Source organism: Magallana gigas, chromosome 2 (assembly GCF_963853765.1).
Source record: "Magallana gigas chromosome 2, xbMagGiga1.1, whole genome shotgun sequence".
In the NCBI taxonomy this organism is placed as follows: Eukaryota; Metazoa; Mollusca; class Bivalvia; order Ostreida; family Ostreidae; genus Magallana; species Magallana gigas.
This window is the reverse complement of record NC_088854.1, coordinates 54,575,412-54,587,136: the sequence shown is the minus strand read 5'-3', so window position 1 is coordinate 54,587,136 and position 11,725 is coordinate 54,575,412. Positions and strand designations below refer to the sequence as shown.

Below are 11,725 nucleotides of genomic sequence, written 5' to 3'. Positions count from 1 at the left end.
GACAAGTTTATTTCCTATTTATCTCCACTTGGAAGCCAGGACCAATAGTTGAACAAACTTATTAAAAATCTCTTTATCCAATTAGCTTTTTTCCAAGTTTGATGTTTTGAAGAAGAAATAAAACTTCAAAGACAGATGATGGACAAAAACTTGATAGGGATTTCAGTCACAGGCACTTGTTTCGTAGAGCAGGGTTTAATCACTGTTTATAGTCAATAAGAAAACAATTATACAAGCGCCCATGCGAGCTTAAATTCATTATACAGAAAGAGAGATAACCCCAATTGCAAATAAATAGAAACAATAATATAAATTAGAATAATGCTTTGCATAACGTAATAAATAACAATTCAACGGTACTATGTTGATATAAAAACATACTTTGGGTGCAATTAAGATAAAGAAAAGTTCATTATTAATGGTAGTAAATATGATATGATTCTAACTCTCTGGTTATCACAGAGTTTGGTTAATTTTTCTGACTGGCTTTCTGTATGCTTCCTATGACCTCATCCTTTGTGTGGCCCGGTGGGAGGGGGAAGTCGAACACTACTGGGGGGTGGGTCGGCTTGTACTCCAGGGTACAGGTAGAGGCATTAATGTAGGTGGTGATGCCGTCACTGGTACAGCCGTAATCTGTTAGAAACATGTTAAATTCACTAACTGAAGGAACAGGCAGATTCAGGATAAGCCTCCCTGAGGAGTATGTGTTATATGTAGAATGTTTATCTCACATCAAGATATTGTGGGGTACATTTTATATTTAAACAATAAATTCCATGTAAAGCAAGTGTGGTGTAAATGTTATATTTTAATTCCATGTAAAGAAAGTGGGGGGTACTCGTTCAATGTATGTATTATTTTGTATTGATTTTCACTGATGCAGGCCTCATATGCCTTTTCCTCTTTCAACTTTACAATTATCTATGAACTATTATTTTGTACCTTCGTGGATATGTCCAAACACATGGTACTTGGGCTGAACTCGCTGCTGTATTGTATTGAGGAGATCCACACATCCAGCTCTTATTCCATCAAAGCATTTGTCTCCGTGGCCTACAATTTCAATATTTCATGATTAGGTTAACAAAATTAAATCCAAGTTTCTCTTGCCAAAAAAAATCAATTACAATGCGACAGACATGCATTTTATTTTTAAGCATATAGTTAAGAGTTGCAAAGGGGAATAACTAAATTTTTATACTTTACAGGTAACTAAAATTTAAAATTGAGTTTAATATTCTCAATTCAATACTAGTATTGAAAAAATTAAAGAAACACAAAATTATTTCCATGGCCTAAATAATTTCCTTTACTTCAATCACTGTCTACCAGATTCCATTTTTTTTTTTTACAAAAGATAGAGATATTGCTTTTATTGATAACTTTGTCTTTGCCTAAATAGGCCCCCATTTCCCAAACTTCTCAAAGATCTTACAAATATAAGATGGATTTGAAATCAAAGCTTCTAGTAATCTCTAAATTGCTTCCAGAATAAAGAATCTAAAATCTCTATACAGGGAAATATTCCCCCCGATTTATTTTCGCCCCTGTCACCCTTTTTTGGTCAGTGGGCAGTTTTTAGACTGGGCGAATTCAAAACAGTTTTTTTATGGTAATTAATGTGTTAAGGTGGATTAACATACCTGGAAATAGTCACTAAAATTAACAGTAAATTATTTGATTATGAAAGACATAATAAAAAATAAATGTACCTATATGTCAAATAAAGCGAAAAAATTTGCAGTTTGAGGATGAAAAATGAATATCTAAAATATTAAATTCAGTAAGTAACAACAGAACCTCATGCGAGATTCAAACTTGGTATGTATGGATCATAAGCCCAACATTTTATCCACTCAGCTTTGGAGTAAGTTACATGTTACCGTCGATAAAATCCTTTTAATAAAACGAAATGTTGTTTCGATCAGAGGTAAGCCATTTTGTGATGATGTGTTATTCCACCTTAATTTGAAAGAGTATCTAACACAGGGTAAATTCAGAGTCAGGGTAAATTCAAGACTAGGAGAAACCGCTTGCAAGTGTAGAAGGGCGATATACACAGTGCGGAAATAACCCTGTGTACAATACCATTTATTTGAGGCGATAAACATGTACATTGTATCCCCTCACAATCTATTCCTCCCAACAATGAGTTAGGGGGGCTGAGTCTAGCAGTCTTGTAGTACTGGACAACTGACTAAATATCAGGGCTAGCATGATGTCATAAACATCATTAGACACCTGAATATGATGTTGGTTGGGTATTCATCGGTAAATGAATAGTTTTTTTTCATTCGATTCGAATTAACATTTATGAAAACGATGTTATACCCAAAGGTGGTCCATGTGTGATCAAGATGTCTGTATCACAGGGAATCAGATTCCACTTGTCTAAACACGGCTTTCCTCTTTCCAAGTTAAACCCCCAGTCACAGAAAACTGGCTGCCTGTCAAACCAAGGCAAAAGCATTTATTATATTTAATGATTTACACTTGAGTATCAAATGAACATCAAATATTACTGCAATATTTATATTACATTGTTTTAATGATATGAAACTTCACCGCCAACATTTGGAAGTCACTCAACTTAGTTCCCAACTCAAAGTCTCTAAAGACAAGTGCATAACTTTTGAGTTGAAACTGCAGCTTTGAGGCTTAGAATTTAGACAAGGAAAATTGAAGACGGTAGGGCCAAGTTATGTACATTTTGTAATCAGTTACCATGGAGATCCGTAGATCTTGATGCCGTACAGCTCGACCCCTGCGTCTTCTAGGTACACACAGTTTGTAAGAAGGTCTTTGATACTGCTCACTCCCTTAGAGGTCAAGTCTGACTTAACTTTCTCCACATCCAGACCAAACCTCCTCAAGTTTATATCTGTCTGTAACATCTCCTCATCAAAAGTTATGTCGTGATTACCAGCGATCACTATTTTGTGTTTGTGAGGTAGTCTTCCTGAAAAAAATAATAAGATCCACATTTACACTTCAGGTATGATTTAAACCTTCATTTCTTTTAATGTTTTTTTTTTATCTCTATTTATATTGAGCTATTTTTTTCTTAAAATATGTTAGTTCTGAAAATCAGAATTTACAGAATAACGTAGTTCTAAAATATCGAAATACATTTCAATAAACATTTATTATAAAACAATAAAAAAGGCATATTCAAGAAAAGGTAATGAATCCTGGCCATACCTAAAATATCATTAAATTCCTTGACATCCGTAGGCAAGCCCACATTGCTGAAGTCCCCTGCATGTAGCAGAACATCTCCGTCTGGAATTCTATCAGCGATTATGAAAAGTTTTCTGTGCGTGTCAGATATACATACAAATCGTACACAGTCTTCTGTCACTGGACCACTTGCCGGGTCAACCAGGGTCACCCTATTCCAGGCCTGCTTAACCTTTAACTTGTCCCATTTCTTATTTGTGTGATGTGCATCTGGGTCAGGTTTGATTTTAACCTTCCTCTTCTGTTCAGTTGTGAGAGGTTCCATTCTTGTTTCGTGCGAGATTCTAAACCTTTGCAAGATCTGTCTCAACATGGATTTATTTTCATTCCTTATGATCCTTTTCTGAACAAAAAATAAAGCACAGATACTAGTATCTGAACAAGTCAGACAAAGGTATGTAGTTACAAAATATTAAATTTAACATTTTTTGTACCTGTACTTGCATAAAATATATAACAGTACAGAAAATAATTATAAGCTATGATTAGATCTACTAGAACTCCTGAAAGTTGCTTAATAAAAAGCCTTAAAGCTGCATTACCAAAACTGAAAATACCTGTCTTTATCAAAATCAAAATTATAACAAAATATTCATACATTATATATGTCAGACAACATCTCAAAATCAAACAATTAAGATCCTAAAGTTGTTACACCTAAATGCTATTCCAACTATATAATTATAATTTAACTTATTACATGATCTTGATAGATATAAATCACTATTATAGAAATGTTTTATTTCTAAAGGTAAATCAAGAAAAATAAATTCATGAGTGATTAATGTATATAGATGACACCCCAAATTCACAAAACTAACCTAAACATTATATTTTTTCATTATAGTTTATGGGCCATACATAGGTATGCTCACTAGGGACGTTAAAATCTCAGTGAGATTTTCATCAAATTATGACAGACATCTCTTTATCAGAAGAAACGACTGTCAAAAATTTTCAGTCTCGACGAATCTCGGTGAGATTAGGGACGTTATTTTTGTAAACCATTGTCAATGCAATCGATCATCTTAGTTTCTGAAGTGTAAACTATAATTAACATGAGAACAAATTCAGAATTTGCAAGTTCATTTACAGACAAACTAAGATAAGCATTAGTAAACTATAGTATAGTTTACAACCATAAAATATAGTTTTACAAATGAAAACTTTAGTTAAAGAAACATTATTAATTAGTTTAACTATTAGTTTACTGTTCGTAAACTATAGTTTACAGTCCATAAATCCAGTTTATCAACAGATAAATTATGTTAAGCTTATTCTTGTGAATTTGGCGTGTCATAGATCAGCTGTAGAGATGACTTGTTAATGTTAAAAGTCATATAAATCTATTTAAATAATCATACACATTTTCCTACGTACCTAAAATTTAATAAACGTTTTTACATTTTGTGATAAAGGTACTAGTTACCTGTATATCCTGTCTTGACCAGCTCCTGACCGCACCTGCTTCTAAATCTAGACTACTCTAGAAAGTACTCTGTTTACATGCAATAACTATTTATAGTAATTTGTCATTTAAAGTTACAGGTATGGATAAAATACTTGCAATAATATGCATGAATGTTGCGTTAGATCAAATCTATTTACTTTTAATGTCACTTGATTTGCAAAACTTAAAACATACAGAAACTGTGATAAAAAATTGAGAAATCTTTCATTATCGCTGATAAACGCACAACAATCTTTTAACATCCGGGTAGAGATCCAGTTTCACTTTAGTTTATAGAATATCATTTCTGTTTCCGGAAAGGAGTATAGACCAAAACAAACCATCGAAAATTTATTCATTTTGGCATTAACAACGAAACAAAGAAGATAGAATTGACATATTAAGTAAGAATGTGTCAATTTTTATATACTTTTCACTAGAACCATTCGTTATTAAAGAGTTGCAGTACTGTAGGTAGAAATTGTACATTATGTGATAGTCATATGACTGATGATGTCATTTGCCTGGCCATGATACATTTAAATATGAATTCTTCCATCGACTTTTTGGCTGAACATTTTTCGCTTTTGTAGAAATTGCTCTAGTGGAATTAATTTTCAGTGAGGTTGGTAAATAATTATCACCATTAGCGGTAAGCACAGTGCCCATACAGGCTGTCACCCTCAATACATTTGCAGTTGATACATATCTGTTATCACATCTTTAGAAAAAATATCTTTATATACTCACGTTTGTAATAAGGTGTTATCAAAATGTTTGATTCTTTTTTAGGGGATTTCAACTTGAAATTTCCAAGTGGTGAATAGGAAGTTTTTCTGAATTTTTCATTTTTGGGGGACATCAATACTCAACATGCCAATACTTTTTGCAGTGGTATCCCGTGGTACCACTGTTCTAGCAAAGTATGCGAGTTGTGCAGGGAACTTTACTGAGGTGACAGAGCAGATACTGAGCAAGATTGGACCAGAGGATTCTAAGCTTACCTACTCACATGGAAGGTATGATCAAGAGTTGTATCTTCATGAATGCATTCTTTGCATCTTGTTTCTTGTCACTATTCATTAATTAATGAAAATATGCAATGCAATTATCCAAAAACATTCTGGTTATCATACTTACACCAGCAAATAATTGATCACTGGTTTATGCAAATATGAAAATATCTATTTCTCAAAACTAATTGCTTCTTGTGACCTTATTGATAGTACATGTATACCTTTGATAAAAACTGGTAGAGTCAAGGAAACAGCTAGTTTGATGGTATTTTCAATAACAATATACACATGATCACAGTTATTGATACAATGTACTTATTCAAAGTAACAATTCATTATTTATCAATTAATGTTAATAGTCAATGATGTTTTTTATCAGATTTTTTTCCTTTACAGTTACTTGTTCCATTACATCAGTGAGGACAGGATCATCTACCTGTGTATTTCAGATGATGTAAGCTAATATAAAACATTTCAGCAAGTCAAACTCCAGGACAGCTTCTTTAATTTTAAAACTTTAATTCTATTTTTTTGGACATTTTAACTGATGCACTACATTGAAAACTTTGATAAAGAAATGTTTTGATTAATTATCAAGTAACTCAACTTGCCAAATTAAAAAGAAAATCAAAGTTTGCAGGAGTGCCTATTTTTACATTTCATATTTGATATTTTATACATGTATCAATTTATTCTGACAATGGAAACAGTGGTAAAAATTATTTTTGTACCAATGTTTTCATTGTCAGAATAAAATACATATTACTGGTATATGTACTAAGATCCTTCTTTTCACAGGGCTTTGAAAGATCAAAAGCATTTTTGTTTTTAAATGAGGTGAAGCGAAGGTAAGTTTTAAACTTGTGAGTATTTTAAAAGTTATACATTTACAAATTATGAAATAAACTTTTTTAAATTGAATTTCTTCTTGTTATTAGCTAATTAAAAAAGATAGAAAATTTTCATATTGTATGGTTATAATTATGTTTAAGTTTTAAAAAGTTTGCATTAATGGAAGATTAAGATGTATCAGTACAAGTGTCAACAACCTCAACTGTTTGATTTCAGATCTTTTTCTGATTTACCTTTATATAGGGCTATGACATGAGAATTTTTACCTGTATAGTCTAATTTTAGGTTTCAGACCCAGTATGGAGTAAGAGCACAAACAGCTTTACCTTACTCAATGAACAGTGAATTTTCTAGAGTTTTGGCATCACAAATGGTAAATAATGCACAGAGCTCAGAGTTTTTCTGTCATTACTCAATGTATCATTGTATGAAATATAAGGAGTCATGCATAGTTTTGATGGTCTGTTAGTACCAGTACTGTGTCGCTTTCAAAGATTTTAAACATAAATAAGAAAAAATTTAGAAAAAATTATTGCAAATTGTGTGAAACATCAAAGCAAAATGTATGGAACATCAAAGCAAAACATTTGTTTATCTTTTGTCTTTATGGATCAAACTGTGTTTAATTTTTTTTTGGTTTAAGTCCTTTATTGTAAAGCTTCCAACAATTCTATTCCAGAGATATGTCACAGATAAGATGGAGCCAGACAAGGTGGAAAAGGTCCAGGGACAAGTTGATGAGCTCAAGGGGATCATGGTCAAGAACATTGGTAAGTAGTTTGTTCACTTTCACAAGAGGATTCACTGTACCTCACCTCACAAGGCAGAATTCCAATTGAACAAAGTTTCTTTCTGACATATTATTGAAGATATATATGAATTTTATTATTAAAAGTGCATCATTGGCCTTTCAATATAAAACAATGTTAATTAGATATAATTTGGTTGGTCACTGTCAAGTTTCCAGTACCTGAACCTTCATTGAATGTGGAGGTAATTGAAATTAACTGAGGAAAGAATATTAAGCTGAGAACAGGATTTTTGCCATAAATGTCATGATACAAGTATATTTAGATTTGTTTTAACACCACTCCATAATTACCTAGCCTAACATACATGTAGGTACATTTGAATATCACTTATTCACATTTTATATTATGTTTTACTCCAGTCAAGCAAAATGTATGAGAAAAAATTTTCAAAGAGAGGTTGGAATAATGTACTTGACAAGCTTGAGTTTGAAACTTTGCTGACCATTCAAGATTAGATATCTAAAACATTTGAGTTGTTTGGACTGATGAACTGAAGTAAATACAGTGCATGTATGTTACAGATAATATTGCTGATCGAGGTGAGAAGTTAGAGCTTCTAGTGGACAAGACTGAGGAATTAAATGCAAATGTAGGTCAACAAACTCTGTAGTCAACACTGAATGCTTTTCACAAGCCAATGTCTTTGTAGAGTGTGAAAACTTGTGAAACATGTTATGCAAATTGTAAAAAAGAGAAAAGAAACATACTGTATTCCAGAAATAATGAATCTATCAAAAACAGAGATCAGTCATAATTTTATTGTTTTAACTTTGTATTGAAAAACTGGTATTTTTACGAACTCAGTAGAATTAGTCAGCGTCAAAGATTGTACATTTAGATCCATACAAGCCAAATTGATCTAACGATGATCTAATTATTATTCTATTGGAACCAATCTTCAACCTTATTGGAATTTTAACATTAACAAAATTTTGAATCCAAATCTTTTTGTTTGCCAGGCTGTCTCCTTTAAGAAGTCAAGTCGTGGATTGGCGAGGTCATTATGGCTGAAGAACATAAAAATCACAGTCATTCTGATCGTTGTAGTCATTGTGAGTATGATTGGTGTTAATGCAGGCCAAACAAAAATCTTTAGTTTCTCGGGCCGGAATATTGAAAAGATAAATGTGCGGAAGGGTATTTTTTACAGAAGATTTATAAAGGGGAATAACTCAGTTGACGTTCAGTATTTTAACCAAATTTTTTAATAATGGAATTATTCGCATTTTCAATATGACAAAAAAAGCTATTCAGTTTGTCAGCATTAGACCTGGTGCTGGCACTGCAGTCCTGAGAAACAAAGCGACTAAACTTTTGGGTTTTACTTTTAATTATCACATTTATACATGTAGGTTTATCAAAGAGCACAATGGCCATAAAAATTTCATCACATCTTTTGTAGGTAATTCTTTACTTTATTATTTCTGCTGCATGTGGGGGATTAGACTGGCCATGCACAAAGTCCAGCTGAACAGACAGAATCCTGACCATTTTCACAATAAATCCAGTCTTTCATTTCATCCTGACTTGTGTGCCAGACAGTGATTTCACAACTTGTCAAAGCCATATATACAAAATGTGTAGCTAGTGTTCAATATTACAACCATCATTGTTTTTTGGCAAGACCAACCATAATTCTTGGCTGTAGGCACCCATGCATTGTATCTTCAATATTATTTAGGGAATGGTTTACTTTTTTTTAAAGATAGATATGTGTTAATGAAAAAGAAAAATAAAGCTATAGAATTACTTTTGTTCATCTAAATCAATTCTCTTGAAGTGCTTGAATGGGATTATAGCATCAAAGAAGAAAAACACAACTGGAAATTTCACAGATTTCATTGGTACCTTTCAAAACCTGACATTCCCAACAAATTATCAAAGTGAATCCACAAAATAGCATTTAAAAGTTTTGCTCTCTCTCTTGAACTGAATTTTTTCCACATTACTGTAGATATCTTTATTTATACTTCATTTAGTAATTAAGTTGATATTTCAGTACAGTATGATTTTATCATTTTCAGTTATATGTGAAATACTTTATCTATAGCAAATGTTAAAAAAAGAAACAAAATTTTAAAATTTTCAAAATTGTAAAAATACTTCGAATCCTGTTAGAATTGAAGAAATGTAACAAATATTGTTCAGAGGATTTACAAGCAAATGTGCTGTAATTCACAGAAATTGTTGCAATTATTTAAGTGTTTTGTTCCAGAAGTGTGTAAAATATGGTACTATTTAAAAATACCAAAGTAGAAGGAATCAGCAAGATAAGTGCTCTGATATGCAGGAGTTATTTCCATCAATATTTGATAATATATTTTCTATTGTTTATGTTATATGCATTTGTTATATCTATATGAATAAAAATTTATGTCCATGTTTAAAAGTTGTTTTTTAAGCTAGCAAGATCATTGCTGGAATCCCTTTGATTTCTATTACTGTAAACTGAATAATCATATCAGACGTGATCTTTTTCCAGTTCAAATGATTGCATGGCTTGATAACAAATTGGGTTATTTCCCTTAATTCGAAAAAGTGTGTTTACTATATATACACGTAACATATCTTCGCATCTTTGCTATCCAATGTCCGATTTGTATCCCCTCGAACGAAAGTCAAACGGACACTTGGTTAGCGAAGGTCGGGGTTGCATATCCGTACTAACTGTGTAGTAGCGCCGTTGACCTGATTGAAAATCTCCCATTTTGCGCGTAATCAAAATTCCAAAATTCTCTCTCTCTCTCTCTCTCTCTCTCTCTCTCTCTCTCTCTCTCTCCGAGAGCTGTTCTATACGGTAAAGATTGACTGGAAAGAGGAAAAACATATATATCTCAAAATTAAATAGTGTCCGTGGTATTCTTTCAACCCGAGGTTAACCTCTTTAGTTTTCTTAAACTCGCAAAATTTAACAATAATTTCCTGTATGAACATAAAAATTTCACTAAGAATTCCGACCATAAATGTTACGCATACTCTAAAATGAAGGAGGCATTTGAAGGAATGAGGTGGGGGAAAAGCGAGAAGAAAGTTTGTTAAATCGTGAAAAACAGCTATCTTCGTTTTTATACGTGTTTGGTTTAGTTTGTTTGTGTGGGTTTTTTTTAATTGAACGTCTCTGACCAACTCGAGCAGCCAAACAATTATTTTGAAGTTCACATGATAAAATAAAAACGACTGAAAAATTTTATTCAGACTTCTTGTTTGAAGATATTAATTAAGTCAAAACAGAATAAAGTCTATGGAGTTGAAAATAGTTTAAGAAATACAAGTGATCAGTGATTAAATATCCGGCGAGGATATTGCTTTGACAAAAATCACCCGCCCCCCTTTTTTTTTTCTTTTTTTTTTTGAATCGTGAAATGAACGATTGGTTATTTTATTAGGGTTGAATGGCCGTTACCATATATCGGCTATATTTACCTCTATTAGACAAAATAATGATGTAGGAAAATCTCCGCACTTCAAAGCTAATTTATTGGAGTTTTTTTTTTATTTTAAAAATTAGTTTGCCAACAATACCGTTTAAGGCAGACATGATGGTTATTATAGAGTCTGGCATAATAAAGAAACAAATTAAAAGAAATAACCCAAATTTAAGAATTTTATAGGCTAATCAAAAACGCAAATCATCGCATTTCATGATCAAATCTTATTTTGATCATACAGCTATATCTAGATGTGACCATGTATCTTGGATTTTAACATTTTTTAAATAGCAGGTTATTTTACTTCTTTACCTTGTCTTCTTCAGGCACGTAGTATCACAGTGCAAAATTGACTGTTCTATAATTATCTTTATTTCGGACTTTACTTTTCAAATACAACATTTATTTTGTCATATATTCTTAGAATTTAATGTTTACAAAGTGAATTAGCCATTGACACTCGGCAGACTCTTTTTTTAATTGTTATTACAAATTAGACAGATGTTTCTCCCAAGAACTGCTAATCTCTTGAAACAACATTGCGTAATTATATGCCTTTCATGTCTTGGCCATCAAAGACTCATTGAGGTAATCTAATTACCTAATACCTGTGAATCTTCACTCAATTCATTTGATGTCATCAAATTGTCACTTTTACTCATTGTTTAGATTCTTATATATACTGAATGGTATTTGTCAATCTTCAGTTCGGAGGCCTGACGCATTACCGGCCACTTCCGTCTGTGTCGCTTATTTGTTTGTTATTGTTCACCTTTTAAATTCGAATGATAATAAATACGGAATCCTTCATCACTTGGTTTTACTTCTCTGGAATTGCATATTGGTGGACCCTTGGGAATACGGCAGACATAACCTTCATTTTTAACTTACGGCACACAGCGCGCCTCAACCTAATAACTTGTT

At 32.2% G+C, this 11,725-nt stretch overlaps 2 protein-coding genes across 5 annotated transcripts; one reads left to right on the top strand and one right to left on the bottom strand.

Moving 5' to 3' along the window:
- Window positions 1-436: 436 nt before the first annotated feature.
- Window positions 437-4,813, bottom strand: LOC105339148 (metallophosphoesterase MPPED2). Of its 2 annotated transcripts, none has more exons than XM_011444576.4 (6): window positions 4,673-4,813; window positions 3,205-3,586; window positions 2,728-2,962; window positions 2,335-2,450; window positions 946-1,056; window positions 437-636 (listed from the first exon to the last, which is right to left on the bottom strand). In XM_011444576.4, the coding sequence occupies exons 2-6, from the start codon at window positions 3,554-3,556 to the stop codon at window positions 470-472; spliced, it is 981 nt and encodes a 326-aa protein (XP_011442878.3). In that variant the 5' UTR covers window positions 3,557-3,586; window positions 4,673-4,813; the 3' UTR covers window positions 437-469. The 2 variants fall into 2 exon arrangements, with proteins under 2 accessions (XP_011442878.3, XP_065933360.1); XM_066077288.1 differs by having other exon boundaries at window positions 4,624-4,719.
- On the top strand, window positions 4,797-9,755 carry LOC105339149 (vesicle-associated membrane protein 7). 3 transcript variants are annotated; one of them, XM_011444577.4, is made up of 9 exons: window positions 4,797-5,097; window positions 5,486-5,712; window positions 6,106-6,163; window positions 6,508-6,557; window positions 6,847-6,934; window positions 7,241-7,331; window positions 7,895-7,962; window positions 8,333-8,425; window positions 8,776-9,755. In XM_011444577.4, the coding sequence occupies exons 2-9, from the start codon at window positions 5,567-5,569 to the stop codon at window positions 8,842-8,844; spliced, it is 663 nt and encodes a 220-aa protein (XP_011442879.2). In that variant the 5' UTR covers window positions 4,797-5,097; window positions 5,486-5,566; the 3' UTR covers window positions 8,845-9,755. The 3 variants fall into 3 exon arrangements, with proteins under 3 accessions (XP_011442879.2, XP_011442880.2, XP_034301515.1); XM_011444578.4 differs by lacking the exon at window positions 4,797-5,097 and adding an exon at window positions 5,166-5,318; XM_034445624.2 differs by lacking the exon at window positions 4,797-5,097 and adding an exon at window positions 5,189-5,345.
- Window positions 9,756-11,725: the final 1,970 nt, after the last annotated feature.